The 17,122-nt window shown below is 42.8% G+C and overlaps 1 protein-coding gene across 2 annotated transcripts; it reads left to right on the top strand.

Annotated features, from left to right (window-relative positions):
- The first annotated feature begins 390 nt into the window (after window positions 1-390).
- Window positions 391-14,423, top strand: PLIN2 (perilipin 2). 2 transcript variants are annotated; one of them, XM_040359904.1, is made up of 9 exons: window positions 391-499; window positions 624-669; window positions 4,179-4,374; window positions 5,497-5,579; window positions 6,317-6,569; window positions 7,044-7,228; window positions 7,738-7,872; window positions 7,952-8,242; window positions 13,818-14,423. In XM_040359904.1, exons 2-9 carry the CDS (start codon window positions 634-636, stop codon window positions 13,941-13,943), a joined length of 1,305 nt encoding a protein of 434 aa, XP_040215838.1. In that variant the 5' UTR covers window positions 391-499; window positions 624-633; the 3' UTR covers window positions 13,944-14,423. The 2 variants fall into 2 exon arrangements, with proteins under 2 accessions (XP_040215838.1, XP_040215845.1); XM_040359911.1 differs by lacking the exon at window positions 13,818-14,423 and having other exon boundaries at window positions 7,952-8,625.
- Window positions 14,424-17,122: the final 2,699 nt, after the last annotated feature.

Below are 17,122 nucleotides of genomic sequence, written 5' to 3' on the forward strand. Positions count from 1 at the left end.
TCTGCTGGAAGAAAATTTTGCTGACCGGACCTCAGTGAATTTTAATTCATTACCCTTGATATAGAGAGTGCTGTAATTTGTCACCAAAAAAAAAAAAAAAAGAAGCCTGGTCGGCAAGTGGTTAATAAAGAAAGAAGGCGATAGGAAGAGAAGTAGTGAACACCTGCAACCCACAGGCTCCCTATTGGGTAACACAGACCTACTGCCATGTACAATGCAAGTCACTGTAAAACCCCCGGCTTCTTCTAGCCGTACTTTCAGTTTCCACGCACCGTGTCATCATCTGCCCTACACCCTTGACCCTTGTCTGCTTCCACGCGTAGCGCACGGCGGGTGATGTCACCTCGCCTGTCTCAGCAGTCAGCTGATGGCGGGAGAAGGCGGGGCTGAGTGATGGAGGCGGGGTCGAACGCCCTATAAATGAACGAACAGCCGTTCTCCTCATTATTCAGTCTCCGGTGAGCTTGTGGTGTTCTAGGAAGTGCTGTGTGTCTTTGTGGTACGTATACGGTCTGTTTGGGTCTTCACACTTGCTGGAGTGGTTTCTGGTGTACCTACGTCCTCTCTTGGCTGAGCTCTCTATGGTTGTGCGCGTCTTTTCATGTGTGTTTTCTCCTCTTTAGGTTCTACATTATGGCTGAAGTAGTGGAACAGCAACAAGAGCAACAGGTAATTCCAGGAGCTACCATAGGGCCTGCCTCTCTAATGACCTGTTCTACATCCACGGCTCTGATCCTCTTTCCTTATCAATGCCCCTTTTTATGACCCAAGGAGGATTTCCCAGTCTTAGGCTGGCATTGCTAGGATTCCGGGGAGCATGGCAGTCAGCTGATGCTGCTTTTCTATCCTACAGCCAGTCTGAGGTGTCTCGAGTGTGTGGGTTGTATGGGTGGTGCGGGTCCCCTCACCACCTCCTTGTTCTCATGTGATCTGTTTCTGGCTACAACAGTAATCTGATCACATTGGAACACTGTAATTTACAGATTAAAGAGAATTTGTTCTTAAAGCGGCATTCCACCCAAAAATTGAACTTCCGCTGTCTGGATTCCTCTAGTGTCACATTTTGGTACCTTTCAGTGGGGGGGAGATACCTGTCTAATACAGGTATTTGCTCTCTCGCTTTCGGTGAAAGAATGCCGCAATATCCATGGTGATTTATGCCATGTCTGGCCCCTCCTCTGACCCCCCCCCCCTGCTGTTTTCTGGGAGACGCCAGGAACCAGCGAGATGCCATAAGGCTTCACTTCCTGATTCCCTTACTGAAGATGATGGCGCCTCCACCCAGGAGCTGAGGGACAGGTTTCGGGTGAGGACATTGCGGGCGCCCTGGACAGGTAAGTTTCCTTGTATTAAAAGTCAGCAGCCGCAGTATTTATAGCTGGGTTTTTAAACTTTTTTTTTTTTTTTTTTTTTTTTTTTTTTTACCACTTCCCGACCACTGCATGTGTATATATACGTCCATAGAATGGCACGTACAGGTACGTCCTTGCCTTTCTGCGGGTCGGGGGTCCGATCGCTACACTTTAACCACTTCTCTACTTTGGGTGTTTTTCAGATTTGGTGTTTACAAGACTAAAACATTTTTTTTTTTTTTTTTTTTTTTTTTGCTAAAAAATGACTTCAAACCCCCAAACTATATACACATATATGTATGTATGTGTGTATATATATATATATATATTCTTTCTAACACCCTAGAGAATAAAATGGCGATCGTTGCAATACTTTTTGTCGCACCATATTTGCGCAGCGGTCTTACAAGCGCACTTTTTTTGGAAAAAAATCTTTGGAATTCAAAAATAAGACTGCAATAAATTTGGCCCAATTTTTTTATATATTGTGAAAGATAATGTTACGCCGAGTAAAATGATACCCAACATGTCACGCTTAAAAATTGCACGCACTCGTGGCATGGCGTCAAACTTTTACCCTTAAAAATCTCGATAGGCGACGTTTAAAAAATTCTATAGGTTGCATTTTTTGAGCTACAGAGGAGGTCTAGGGCTAGAATTATTGCTCTCGCTCTAACAATCGCGGCGATACCTCACTTGTGTGGTTTGAATACCGTTTTCATATGCGGACGCTGCTCACGTATGCGTTCGCTTCTGCACTCGTCGGGACAGGGCGCTTTAAAATCCGCTGCGGAGACCACCGTTATCTTTTACAGGATCGCTCACACTAAAGATGTATACCTTGGTTGTGGCAGCAGCTGCTGCCGTTACCGAGATATCCATCTTTAAAGTGCCGCGGTAAAAAGACGTAAGGCGGTCGGCAAGTGGTTAAAGTGGAGGTTCCTCCGGGGGAAAAAAAAAAATTCCACCAAAAATCTTTTTTTTTTTTTACTCACCCTAAATAGCTGTTGCTATGCGGAAGTGCCGAATCTGCCTCTTCATCGTCCGCGGTGGATTCTCCTCCTCCACTGGGTGTCTTCTTGTGAATGGGGCGCGCTGCATTCTGGGAACTGTGTGTGTCCCAGAAAACAGCCGGCCCATTCACAAAGCGCCGTGCTGCTCGCGCATGCGCAGTAGGAAACGGGCAGTGAAGCCGTACCGCTTCACTGCCTGTTTCCCTTATGTGGATGGCGGCAATTGGAGCTGCGAGGATCGGCCTCGGCGGGGGCAGATATCGCTGGCGTCTAGGACAGGTAAGTGTCCGTATTAAAAGTCAGCAGCTACAGTGTTAGTAGCTGCTGACTTTTAATTTTAATTTTTTTTTTGTAATGGAACATCCGCTTTAAGTCAAGGTTCACACTAGTGCAATGTTGGAACCACTGCGATACATGTGCAGGTTCCTGCATTGCACCAGAATCAAACGGTTCACATTGTGTTCTGCTGTGGGTGTCAATATAAAGTTGAGGACCCCCCTCCAAATCTGTTTGCAGAACAGTGCACACTATGGAATTGGATCGCATGGATCTGAACATCCATGCAATCCAATTCCAGTGTATGGCTGAACTTTCATTGCACAAACATTGCATGTGAAGTGCACATGAATGTGGTGTGACTCGCATGTGATGTCTGCAATTGCACAAGTGTGATCCCAGCCTAAAGTGTGTGTGTGTGTGTGTGTGTGTGTGTGTGTGTCCCATTGCAATATTTCCCTTCTATTACGCTTCTGGGCACAGCACAAAAACTTGGGGTTTTTCTTTTACGATTGGGCTCCATGCACACTAGGTCTTTCTAGCTTATAAAAAACACTCCGGATGAGAAATGCTTTTTAAAAAAAAAAAAAAAAAATGCCTGCTTCTAGTAGCTAACATTTTTTTACAGTGCATGGAGAAAAATCTGTTGGAACATTTTAGTAGCTTTGTGGTGTTTTTTGTTTTCTCTGGAGAAATCGGTCCAAAAACTGTACTGCTGGTAGCTAAAGCTGCCAGCAGTGATCATTGTTTTCTGACAGCTGGGAAACATCCCACAGTCAGAATACAATAGTGCAGTGGGAGGAATTTCCCTGTAAACAGTGATGGAAATCCAGTAGTTTTCTTTCCCTTAACCTGTGGTTGAAGGAAAGAAAATGCCATACACTAATTAAAGTGGAGGTCCACACAATTTTTTTTTTTTTTTTGTAATTAAAGCCAGCAGCTACAAATCACTGCAGTATCCGTGGCGATCTATGCCATGTCCGGCTTTTCCTCTGCCCTAACCCCCCCCACTGTTTTCTGGGAGACACACAGGTCTCAGAAGACAGCAGGCACCACTCTGAATGCGCAGTAGGGAACCAGCTTTTACGGAGGTTTAGGATTGGTAGAGAAGCAGCACATCAACTTTTTTTTTTTTTTTTTGTTTTTGTTTGTGAAGGACTGCTTGAGTTTGTAGATGGCCATACAATCTGGTTGTGGTTTGTGAGAGGTCTAAAGCTATTGGCTAGATGGGTGTCTGAACAGTGCACATTACTTAGTCAGTACAGTGGGGGTAGAGGTAACGCTGGCTTTTAGTAGCTATTGAAACTTTTAGAATGTGTGGTTGCACATTTTCACTTTAACACTATTGCAAAAAAAGTTAAACTCGCTACCAAATTCACTTTTTTCTAACGTTTTTAACATCCAGTGTGCAGGAGGCCTAAAAAAATACAGGAAAATGTTTTGCCAGAGATACACTTGGCATGTAAGTGAGCTGATGACACTACTCCTCAAATGCCTGGAAGCATGCTGATGTATAACCCTTTGCTTTCCTCAACAGAATGTCGTGGTTAGGTTTATTAACCTTCCCTTGGTGAGCTCAACCTATGATATAGTGTCTTCCGTTTATGTGAACACTAAAGATGCCCATCCTTACCTGAAATCTGTTTGCGGCGTGGCAGAGAAGAGTGCGAAGACCATTACTACAGTGGCTGTTAATGGAGCTATGCCAATAATACACAGACTGGAACCTCAGAGTATGTGGCTTTTTTTTTTTTTTTATATAGAGAAATTTTAGTTAATTTTATAGTTTTAACAAGTTTCCTTTTTGAGCACTGTATGCTGCTGACTTGGCCTCTTGAGACACAAGCTCCCTTTATGGACATTGATCTTATGACTTCAGTTCAGACTGGGAACAAACGTGATCAAGAAATTAACTGAATGCTGGCATGTAAGCCTTAGATAATTTTAAGGGCCTCTGCACTGTTCCTTACTGTTTCCCTCATGGATAAACACGGCTAACGTCAACCACGCAGAGAACAATTTGTTTTGTGTCTTGTACCAGAGTGCTGTGATCTGTTCCAGAGCTGTGTGTGCAAAGCTTATACAGTTTAGTGTGCAGGCTAATCTGAACAGCCTGCACACTGGAACTTTACCCATAACTTGACAAAATGTTCTTTAGCATGGAATGTATGTTTCCCCATTAGTAATTATCCTGCCAAAATTGGTCTGTGCTGTAAATTGCTTCAAGGATTGTTCTTGCTTGTGGGTGGCTGCCATTTTGCTGAAGCCCAGAGCACCCTCAACAGTAGTAAATCTTTAGGCTATCAGCAGATCGGCTTCTACAAATTCGGCACAGTTCTAACAATGGAGTGCAACTGAGCATGTGCAGAGCAGGCTTGGACAGTATATATTGCTGTATTTTAGTGCAGTAGGCACTTGTCTTTTTAAATGCGGCTATACCTGCAAAAGGGGTCACCCTAAAGTGATCTAACAGGACAAATTAATTTCAAGCTGGCAAGTCGGCAATGACAACTTTGTATCTTATGTTCCTGTTTAATTGTTGGTTGACCAGCATGTTTTGTTGCAGTAACCCAGTGCCAGGGAGCCTTAAAAGCAAAAGTGTGTGTGTGTGTGTGTGTGTGTGTGTGTGTGTGTCTCATTTTAAGCATGTAGTTTGATCAGTCTCCAATCTGTCATAATGAAGAATTTTCTGTAGCCGTAAATTTTGCAGAGCAATAAGCTTTGTTTTGTGGCAACTTGTGTAGGTGAAGTGTCATATAGCTAGACAGTGTTGCTCAGTATTTCACACTGAACTTTGTTGCAGAGCTGCTGCATCAGACTAAATTTATTTTTTTATTTGTTTCCCCATCTTTTAGTTGCCATGGCAAACAACCTTGCTTGTTTTGGACTTGATAAGATTGAAGAGAGGCTGCCTATTTTGTATCAGCCTAGTGACAAGGTAAGTTGCCTGTACAGATTTACTATTTATGCACTTATTTTTTTTTTTTTTTTTTTTTCCCCTCTTGTAAAGCTCTTGGTTATTTCTCGCCTATGTGAGACTGTCTTGGTGTCTCTAAGTCATACAACACCAGGAAGCAGCTTCCCTTCCAGATAAATTTCATGCATGTCCCTAGGACCTGATAGAGACCTGTAGCTTATCGGCACACATGCAGCAGATGCTTCAGGTATCAAAGTTCCATACACTAGTACTGTATAGGCAGATGTGCCACAGGTCTGTTTCCTGAAGGCCTTGTGTGTGTAAATTTTTTTTTTTTTTTTTTTTTTTTTATATATATATATATATATATATATATATATATATATATATATATATATATATATATATATATATATATAATATTATACATGCACACGGAAATCCTTAATTGTCAAAGCAACTAGTGTTGGGAAAATGTTCACCTCCTGGTTCCTATGACCACACCAGGCTTTGGACTTTAAAAGCATGGGAATGTGTTTTCATTCGGGGGGGGGGAAGCTATGGCGTGCAAGCTCCAGCATGGAATCACTTGACATGTGTAAAGCAACTCTAGTCTTTATATCCTCTGACAGTTTTTGTATGCAGTATTGGTATTTTGCTCTAGCCGGTACTCCAATGAATTTGCCCCATAGTAACACTTGTTTGCGAACAGCTCTACATTTTGTGGATTAATTTTACTTTTTTTTTTTTTCTTCTAGATTATTGCTAATGCCTCTGAGGCTGTTGTTGGTGCCAAAGATGCTGTGATTAATGGCATAACAGGAGTGGTTGATAAGACCAGGGGAGCTGTCTTTGGCAGTGTGGAGATGACCAAGGCTGTTGTGAATGGAAGTATTAACACTGTGCTTGGGAGTAATGCAGTGCGCAAGATGAGCAGTGGTGTTGATACTGCACTTGCAAAGTCCGAGACTCTTCTGGAACAATATCTGCCACCAACTGATGAGGAGCTAGGTAAGTGCTGAGGTTTTAAAGGTATTGCTGGGAACTAATCCTAACAAATTTATCCTGTGACTTGAAAGCTTATTTTTACAATCCTGAACCAGAATCAAAGCAGTTTACTGGACTCTATTGTAAAAGTAGGCATTACAAATAGGTGGACAGGAGTCAAAAACCAGACCACTTTTCTACTCTGAACTTCAGACTTGGTCCTGAACTAAATTAATTGGAACTCCACCTCCATCTTTGTAGTGCAGAGGTCACAAAAATAAACTTGAATCCCTGTTTTGGTCTAAAGCAAAAACTTGTTTTTGTGCTTTCTGGTTTGCTTTGTCAAAATTGTAACTATTTTTGCCATCCAATGGCTTACAGAAAAATAAGGAAACTGGCAAGGTACAGTCTAAAAAATGGCACAATTTCTGTCAATGATCACGCAACCAACTGCAGAGTGAATTGTACTTACCAACCTTAAACTTCTTTCCTCTTTAGCAAAGGAGGCTGCAAAAACAGAGGGATTTGAGGTATCAACATTGAATGCAAGCTACTATGTTCGCTTGGGATCACTCTCTACAAAGGCCCGCAAACGTGCTTACCAACAGGCTTTGACAAAATTCAGAGATGCTAAATGCAGAAGCCAGGAGGCTATTGCTCAGCTAAATACCACTGTTGACCTGGTTAGTAACTTGTATCATGCTTTTACGTGTGTCATTATTGTATAACCTAATAAAATGCTTTTGAAAGATTACCTACTTCTAGGGCAGGGTCCCCTTTCATTGTCCCTGTGGCAGTGGTTATAGGTAAATGGGGACAGATCACCAAAACCTTTCCTTGCTCTATCCCAAACTAAAAAAGTTTTCAGCCAGGTGTACAGAATTTCCCCCAAATGCACAGATCTTCAGTTATGTAATCTCTAAAACTTCCAAAAGGGATGTGTTCACTAAGGCCTGGTGTTTGGTCATTTGGCACTAGGTGCTTAATTGAGAGGTAGCCTTGGTGCCCCATCCAGAGATGGAAAAGTTCTTGTTTGAACAGTCAAATAGCAGTCTGTCGGCCTTTGTATAAAGGACTATTCATATTTAGCAGGTTACTTGCCATGTAGCAAATGGTGGCTGTAAATAGATGCTTTTATGTTGGCAGTTTACATTACTCCCTGCCCAACCTAACATAGGATTTTTGTCTTTAGATTGAATTTGCCAGAAAGAACATGAATGATGCCAATCAAAGGGTACATGATGCACCGGGACAGCTGTACAATAAATGGGTGGCATGGACAAAAAGCACAGAACAGAATCCTTGTGCAGACTCTGAAAGCACTGAGGTGAGTATCATTCAGTACTTGAGTAAGAATTTAGCAATGGGTTAGAATGCTTTAATAATACTTCTTCTTCTATCCTTAGCAAATTGAATCCCGCACTCTGACCATCGCACGGAATCTGACCCATCAACTGCAAACTACATGTCTTTCTCTGGTGTCCAGTGTCAAAGGCCTTCCACAAAACGTCCAGAACAAAGCTCAGAATGTTAGTGCCATGGCTGCAGAAGTCTACCAGAATTTTCTCTCCGCCTCCTCTTTCAAAGATCTCTCAGACAGCTTGATAAATACCAGCAGAGAGAAGTTCACAAATATGAAGGATTCCATGGATGATGTGATGGACTTTTTGGTTAACAACACTCCTCTAAACTGGCTGGTAGGTCCCTTTTACTCATTGGCTGGTCCACGTGGGGAGGAAGAAGTTGATGGGGCTGGTCCACGTGGGGAGCAAGAAGCTGATGGGGCAGACACAACCAGCAAAGCAGAATGAGCTTGCTTCTGTTCCAGGAGTCACTTTGCACTTAAATTTTTTATTTTTCCCCACTAAAGTAGTTTTGAACTGACTTGCCACAATTGTGCCTTCATCTGAGGCATTCTAGCTATGCAACAGTGCATGTCATTACATTTTGTGGTCTTGTGTATTAACCTTGGCCAATGCATGCTACCTTGAGCTCTAATACCCCAGTAAAAACTTGTGTTCTTTTCAGCCCATTTGCTGTATACACTGTTCACTTTTGTATCAATAAATATTTTGCATTACTTGCTGTTGTCAATGATGAAACTTTCCTCTTGCCCATGCTGGAAGTCATGTGCTGCAGTGTACTAGAACACAATGGATATGTTGCTTGTAGAATTCTAGTAAGTTTTATTAACATACATTTTCCAAGCCAGATTGCATCACAACATGTGTGGGGTGTTTTTGCACAGTACAATTCTGGTGTAGGAAGCTACTTGCATAAAGGTGATATGTTGGTGCCCCCCTCATGGGCTTTGATGAGCCGGTTGCTCCTTACTTTTGTCATGATTAACAAATGGCTCAACCCAGGAAAGATGAGGGATACAAATGTTACCTGGCTATTTCAATGCATACTCTTATACAGACTAAAAAGGAATGTTGGTCCTATTGCTGACCTGAAATGTTGGGTTTCCTGGTCTCTGGCTCAATACCTTCTGAACTGAATGTCTGGCCTATCACAACTGGTCATTGGGGAGGTCGGAGGCCTCTGGAACTGTAAGCCTTTTGCTCTGACCACATAATATTGGTAACTAGTGCAATGGTATATAAACCTGGGTGGAGTGACAGTCAAATGTGGTACTTATTTAGGCTTCATGTAAACTACAGCAACCCCCCCCCCCCCTAACATTTCATATACACCTAGGCTTTTGGAGCTTCTGCAGTTAAGGGAGCTTCAACCTCCCTCTCCTAGACATGGATCTTGGATAAGATAAAACTTATTTATTTTTGGACCTCAGCTGTAAAATCGCCACTGGCGGTCAAAGCGGCTTATGTGTACATGAAGCCCACATGCTCCTAGTCCTATATTGCTTGTGACATGCCGAAAGATGTGTTTTTATTTGGGAAGCATATAAAAACTGGTCTAATGACCAGCTTGGCATGTCAGTGACAGACCTACACTCTCACTAAACTGGTCTTGATCTTAACTTGGTATACAGTTCAAGCAATATTGATACTTTAGCAAGTTCCAGGAAGACTTTTTTTTTTTTTTTTTTTTTTTGTACCCTTAAACACGCTGCCAGCTTACTTGAGAAAATATTCTCTACTTGGTATGTGTTCCTATCATCAGTGACTGTTGGACTCTGTTTTAAGTCTTTAAGCTTGTATGTTTTTTGCAAACTGATTGTAAAGGGAGAATGGGGGGGTGGCACAATTTCAAATGACACTTTGGTTTGCCATACTGCTGTACATGCCACTCATTCAGCACTGAAAACAACTCAAGTGTAGAAACCACTGAAGGCAAAACCTCTTGGATAATATGGGAAGGAATTGGGATGCCTGCCAGGTTTTACTGTCCCTGACTGGCAGGCAGTCTCTCCCAATTTGTCTTGGTGACCATTAACCAGTAAAGAAAATTATAACGTTTCAGTGGTTGCCAGCAAGAAACTAGGGGAACACTAGTTCCAATCTCTACAAGGGATTGTTATGCCTAGGGGTAGAAATCAATTGGACAGAGGGCAAAAACCTAATTAAAGGTGGGGGTTGTTATAACCTTGCTCTAGCCATAATCTTGTTTTAAAGACCAGCTAACAGTAGTTCTTCAAAAAGTAATTGAACAGTAAGACTCCGAGGTTGGTTTTTTGCTATGCTTGGTGTAGCTATCGGACAAAGTGTGTTCAAATTTTGAGTGCTAACTAGCGGAGCTCTCCTCCTTTTAGTGTCTCCCCTGCTAAATTACTTCAGTGGCTGTAACCCACTGCTTAAATACTTATTCTGTGGAATAACCCCCATATTCTAATGATTAGTGTATGGTGCAGTTTAAAAATTATTAAAACATGGTGGCTTGGAATATTTCAATATTCAGAACTGAGCCTGCATCTGCCTAAAGGAATGCTGCTTTGAAATGGCAGACTGTGCAAAAGAATACTTGAGCACTGCTGTGGATCAACTCAAACTAAACATACTGTTGGCATCTTCACCATGGAGATTTACAAAAAAAACTGGTGCAGCACTAAATGCTAGCCTATTTGCTTGTTTAAAATTAAAGTGTTACTAAACCTACAACAGTAAAATCAGTCTGTATATGCAGTAAAGCATGCTTGTTATACTCACTGTGGAACCCAAGGGGGTTAGTTTTGTGTAAAGGCTGTTTGATCCTGTCTTCTCTGTTCCACCCCTCCCAGAGTCACCAATCTATCTGATGGTACAGAGCCTTTGGAGTCACTCTTCACATGTTTGGTCTGTGTTGCTAGGTTTCCCTTGGAGGGTGCATGTGATTCACACAGGGCAAATCAACACTCTCCAGACAGAGGGTCAGGGGTCCTGAAGCCTCATAGGATAGTCGGTGTAGAAAGAACTCAAGGTTTAACTAGACACTGATGGTCACCAGACTGCTATATACTCATGAAGGTATTGAGCAGTTAATATTTTACAAAATTGCATGTCTGTGTACAGTGCTAGACCAGATATAGCAAATGCAGTGTACTGGGTTCAGTAACCATGTTTGACAATACCTGGAAGCTGCTTGGTTTGCAGTGCTGCACCAGATTTTTGCACTTTCCTATTTTTAGTAAATGGCCACTGATGTTTCCTGGTATGTTGGACAGTTGCATCTCCCTGTGTGGGCTGCTAAATCAATGGTGCCTCTGCAGATTTTAAGGTGGATGCTAGAGATGACGCCACCAAATGGGAGAGATGCAGACATGTAGTTGAATTATGGTATACTGCATGCAAGAGAAGTAGTAATCATTGGTATTACCGTAGAGTAGGCCTTTGCATTAACACATTACATGCTTCGGTGACATTTATTTGCACCTCCGCAATATAAATTGGTACAAGGGGGTGTTTTTTATTTTATTGCTGGGCATGCCATGGAAATTGGTATATGCTTTTGTGACTGGGGTACATAAGACCTCCCTTTCACACTGGGGCATTTTTCAAGTGCTTTAGCATTTAAAAAGCGATAGAAGCTGCAATCCCAATGTGAAAGCCTGAGTGCTTTCACACTAAAGCGCCTTAAAACGCCCCAGTCTAAAAGACAAACTACTTTCTCAGTAAGTTGCTTTTAAAGGGAACTTGGCAAATTGTGCAGAAGCTGGCCAAACCCAAAACTGCTCAGAGTAAAGCCTTGTACACATTAGATTTTCCGCAGCCCAAGCCTCTGGCTTTTGCCCAAAGGGCATTGGCCAAAAACGTATCTTGCAAACAAACACTAAAGTAGTTATTACGTGAATGTCAACTCTTGAGTGCCACCCTTTGGGCACCGTCTGCTAATGTGTTTGAGCATTGATTCTTGGCATTTTTGTCCGAACTTGTGGACACACAATCGGAAAGGCTGACAATAAACCATTGTCCAAGCAAAATTTTAAAGCCTGCCATCCAACATTTTGTCGGTGGAAAATCCGACAACAATTGGCCAAAAATCTGATATGTGAGGCTTTAGATGGAGAAATGGTGTGTGTGTGTGTGTGTGTGTGTATATATATATATATATATATATATATATATATATATATATATATATATATATATATATTCTCTTGAACCACCACCTGTGTTTTAGAATTTGACCCAACACACTCTTTCCTATTGGTACTACACCTGCATATTGAGTATAGTTCCTCCCTTCTGACAGGTGTTTTTAACATAATTGCTATATTTGTTTAACCCCAAAAAAACAGTTCCTTAAGGCATGTTATGCAGCACTGTGCTTGTGCTGTGTAATTTGGCGTGCCCCCTCCCCGTACTGCCCAAGAACCTGGCTGATCCTACCTGGCTATGCCTTCCCTCTAAACTGACCATGGTATACCATGGCTGCTGAACCCTGGCACCAGGGTCAGTTTACGTGCCACCATCATCCTGTCCTTCTGTATTCTCTGCCCTTTTCTCCCTGCCTGTCAGTACCCACCCCTTCCTGCTGCTGAAATTACTTCTATTTTACCTAATCCTCTGTCCAAATGACAGGTGCTCCTGTCTTTTATTTTAAAATAAAGCCGCCTTTACCAAATTTCTATGCATTTCCCAGCGTTAACGTGACCGGCAGGCTCTCCTTTCCTCCTCATTCCGACTAATGTAAATGGGGAAATGTTGGTGTCTGCTGCAGCTGGCGGAAGAGGAGAGAGCTGACCAAACACGTGATCACTAGGAGACACTGTGAAATATGGTAAAGAAGGCCATTTATAAAACGTATGGGTGCGCCTGTCATTGGGACACAGAGGATTATATGAAGTAGTTAAGTGGGTTAACAACCACTTTAACATGCTCCTGATTCCCTTTGGGCAGACCCCCCCCCCCCCCCCCCCTGCCGTATTTGAATGGGAAATCAATGTCCTGTAAAAGGAATGACAAGGCTGTGGGTGGAGCTCCACCATTTTCAGATTCCTGTCTGCCACTGCATTAGATGACTTGTAGCTCCTCAATGGACTGCAAGGGCACTGATAAAAGGGCACACTGGTGGTCCTCTGACATGTCGTCCAGCGTTCTGCCCATACCTTTTGTATGGGCTGTGGGAAAGCTGGAGGACATCTCTGCATGAACCCAACATGGCATCCACTATCTTCAACAGGCTCCAGTGCAAATGGTAATAAAATAAGCAAAACTTAAAGCGGTAGTTCACCCTCCTTCACCTCATTATTCCATTACTTTCGGCATCGTAGCGTGAGCTACGGTATGCCGGTCTTAAATTTTTAATCCCCGTACTCGCTGTGCTATTGATGATTGAAGAATCCGACTCCTGCGGGGAATGGGCGTGCCTATGGAGAGGGAGGATGATTGACGGCCGGCTCTGGCACGTCACGCTCCCCGAAGACAGCCGGAGTAGGTCTCGGCTATTCACAGCGCCTGCGCACAGGCTATGCGCAGGCGCCGTGAATAGCCAAGCCTATTTCGGCTATTTCCGGAGAAGCGTGACGTGCCAGGGCCGGCCGTCAATCACCTTCTCTCACCATAGGAACGCCCATTCCCCGGATTCTTCAATCATCGATAGCACAGCGAGTACGGGGATTAAAAATTTAGGACCGGCATACCGTAGCTCGCGCTACGATGCCGAAAGTAATGGTCTAATAAAAAAAACATTTTTTTTTTTTAACAGGGTGAACCCCCGCTTTAAGTTGAGGATGTATGTACCTTAAATGCAGGAAACGCATGCAAGGTGGCATCAGTATACGTACGTGCCAAAATGTAAAATTGGTTTGTGTGACTGCCATGGATTTGGTTAACAATATATTGGATCTAAAAACAAAGACCTATTTTGTCTAATGATCTCTTCTCTTACCAGGTACCTGACTTCAGCATTTCTGACCTATCATCGGAAACTGAAGGTGACCCAGAAATGCTGGTAGCGGAAGAGGAAGAAATGCAAGATTTTTCCCGCATAAATGGGTGTGTAAGGAATGGGGAATAATCAGACCTGTTCCCTAAACTGTTTACACTCCTATATTCCTATAGAAATACTACTGACTTCAGCTTACCACTTAAATCATTAGGTTTATCTAACCTAAAAAATACTGTTGTGTATGTAACCAGCTTTGCTCCAAACAGGAAGACTGCCTTGCTGCTGAATGTTTGGTGTAGGCTTTGAGACTAGAACATAAGTGATGGCGTATGAATATGATTTAATGCATTTTTAATATCTTGATATGGTTAATATAGAAATTTTACTCTACAGCCCAAACCACTTCTAGCATTGTAAAGCCTAGAGTTTTCAAGCTATATGTTTTTCATTCAGTTGTAGCTGTCATGTCGGCTATTTATTACTCTCTTGGTAGTCAGGCATTTATGTGCTAAATTATGTCTAATATTTAAGTTCTTTCTTATAGTTTCTATACACTGCAATTGCTTGTATTTGTGCACCTGTTACATGTTCAATAAAATATTGGCTGCACCTTGTTTTATTTTTTATGAGACTGTGACTATTGCCTAAATTGGGAGCAAATGCCAATTCATTGGAAATACATTGACAAAATCCGCATTCATGAATGGGCTTCAGGATGAAATTATAAAGCCAGCCAATAATTTTTGAGGTACATCACATGCAGGGCAGAACTGTCCATAAATTTTGGGGGGCTGGGGCATTTTAAATAATAAATAATAAAAAAGACACCACTTAACATGCAATATAACATACCTAGGAAAGGAGTCAGAAACCATTCATGGAAACACATTTTGGGAAGAATAGGCTTTAAAGAAGAGTCCAAGGTCTTCATTTATTTTCTGGTTCAATCTTGTTTTTTATTGGCTTTTCAACAATGAAAAATGTTAAGAGTATTACAAAGAAGAAAAAAGTACAACATCACTATTCATATCCAACACATTCTGGGATATTGTTAGTGTAACTAAACTCCAATATTTTTATAACAAACATGTTATACTTGCCTGCTCAGTACAGTAATATTCAAAGCTTCCTTGAGCCCCCTATTCTGGGGTCCCTGGTGTCAATATTTGTTGTCTCCTCCTTCTTTTGAGGGACTACTATAGGCAGCTGCTGGCTATGGGGAGAGCGGTGCTCCATAGGCTTACAGAGCAGGACTTGGGCTGTCCCCCACTTCCTCTGACAGCAGCAAGAGCCAATGGCTCTTGCTGCTCGAATGCAGTGTAAAGAGGAAGTAAGGGGAGAAAAGATGCAACCCTGCACAGTGCTGATCTCTTCACAGGGGGGGGGGGGGGGGTGCAGCATCACGTCTAAACAAAGTTTTTTTGTTTTTTTACCCTAATGAAAACGATGCATTAGGGTAAAAATAAATTAAATATGTTTTTAGGTTTAGTAACACTTACACTCTTTCAGATCCATGCTATAGCCGAATGACGGCTACAGCGCGGAAGAGGCACATCTGCCTCATCTGTGCCCACCAGTACCACCTGCCGATGCCAAGGAGTGCCACCTAGCAGTACTGCCTATCAGTGTCCATCACTGCCAGCTATCGGTGCCTATCAGTGCAGCCTCATCAGCATACATCAATGAAGGAGAAAAATTACTTGTTTGCAAAATTTTATACCAAAATATAAAACTGTGTATTTTTTTTCTCTTTCGTTCATGGGTGGACACAGCAGCATTGACCTTAGGGTTATATACCTTTCCTCTAGGAGAGACTAGGCAGAAAAAAACAGAACTTTAAGTGTTAAACACTTTTCTCAGTACAGCACCTCCCAGGGGGCGTGTCCCCCGGGGTACAACCCACTCTCTGAAAGCATCCAGCCTCTGTTTTTAATCTGCCTAGCGTCAGGAGAGCTTGGCCTTTTTCTGGAGTCCATGTGCTCTGGAGATTTTTTTTTTTTTTCGCTTTTATTTATTTTCTGTTCCTGCATTTTGGATCCTGGGATCTCTATCAACTGCCGACTGGGTGACAGGCTGGATTTTGAATCCTTGTAGTCCTCCCCCATTGTCGGCCATCGAGCGTGTTTCGGTCTTTAACCGTCCACGACATGCCCTGTTGCTCCAGGGTCTGTATTGATTTTTGGGGGCCCCATGCCGTTTTTTTTATAAATGGTTGCTGTGGGGTTCCCCTTAAAATCCATATTAGACCCGACAAGCACAGTACAGACTGGTGTGTTTGACGTTCTCACACTAGTGGAGCCTTTTCTTTGTTATCTCTCCCCATGTGATTGGGGAGAGATCTAGGCATCTAGCTTTTTCAGGCACTAAAGGGCTAAAAATAGCACCTGTAAAGTGCCTGAAAAACACCTCCCTGCAGCTCTAGTGTGAGAGCCTGAGTGCTTTCATACTGGAGAGGTGCGCTTGCAGGGTGGAAAAAAAAGTCCTGCAAGCAGCATCTTTGGGTCGTTGCGGGAGCACTTCTAAAACACCCATGCCATTGAAAGAGCAATGACCAGCCCTGCCGAAGCACCTGCAAAGCGATTCAGCAGCGGCGCTTTGCGGCCACTAACTAGAGTTGTCACCTCATCCCTTTAAACCTGAACATATATGAATTAATTACACAGGTTCTGAGGCTAATTGAATGCAGATAAGGCACCAAGTGAGTTTAATTACCACCTTAATCAGCCACAGAACCTGTGTAATACATGTTCGGTTTTATAGCTGGGTTCACACTGGTGCGACAAACGCTCCGACATTGGGAACTCGCGTCTCATGACGTGTGAAAAACAATTTTTTCCCTATGGGAGCCATCTTAACTGGTTCGACACAAGTCAGTCCAACTTTGAAAATGCTCCCTGTACTACTTTGGTCCGACTTTGATCCTACTTCAGCCCATTGAATATCATTGAAGTCAGATCAAAATCGGAACGCTCTCTTGCATGCTCTGACTTTGGCATGTGACTTGTGCTCTGCTGATCATGAGTGGGAACTCAACGCCAAATTTTAAATAAAAAAAACGGCATGGGTTCCCCCTCAAGGAGCATACTAGGCCCTTGGGTCTGGTATGGATTTAAAGAGGAACCCCTACGCCGAAAAAACGGCTAGGGGGTCCCCCCAAAATCCATACCAGACCCTTATCCGAGCATGCAGCCTGGCCGGACAGGAAAGGGGGTGGGGATGAGCAAACGCCCCTACCAGGCCGCATGCCCTCAAAGCACCTTTGTCCCCATGTTGATGAGGACAAGGGCCTCATCCCGACAACCCTGGCC

Source organism: Rana temporaria, chromosome 1 (genome assembly GCF_905171775.1).
Source record: "Rana temporaria chromosome 1, aRanTem1.1, whole genome shotgun sequence".
NCBI classification, from domain to species: Eukaryota; Metazoa; Chordata; class Amphibia; order Anura; family Ranidae; genus Rana; species Rana temporaria.

What these genes read in the sequence shown, in the direction of transcription:
- PLIN2 (XM_040359904.1), top strand. Translation starts at nt 634, where the DNA reads ATGGCTGAAGTAGTGGAACAGCAACAAGAGCAACAG. An exon ending in ACCAACTGATGAGGAGCTAG is followed by an intron (nt 6,570 to 7,043) that starts GTAAGTGCTGAG and finishes TTTCCTCTTTAG; the next exon opens with CAAAGGAGGCTGCAAAAACA. An exon ending in CAGACTCTGAAAGCACTGAG is followed by an intron (nt 7,873 to 7,951) that starts GTGAGTATCATT and finishes TTCTATCCTTAG; the next exon opens with CAAATTGAATCCCGCACTCT.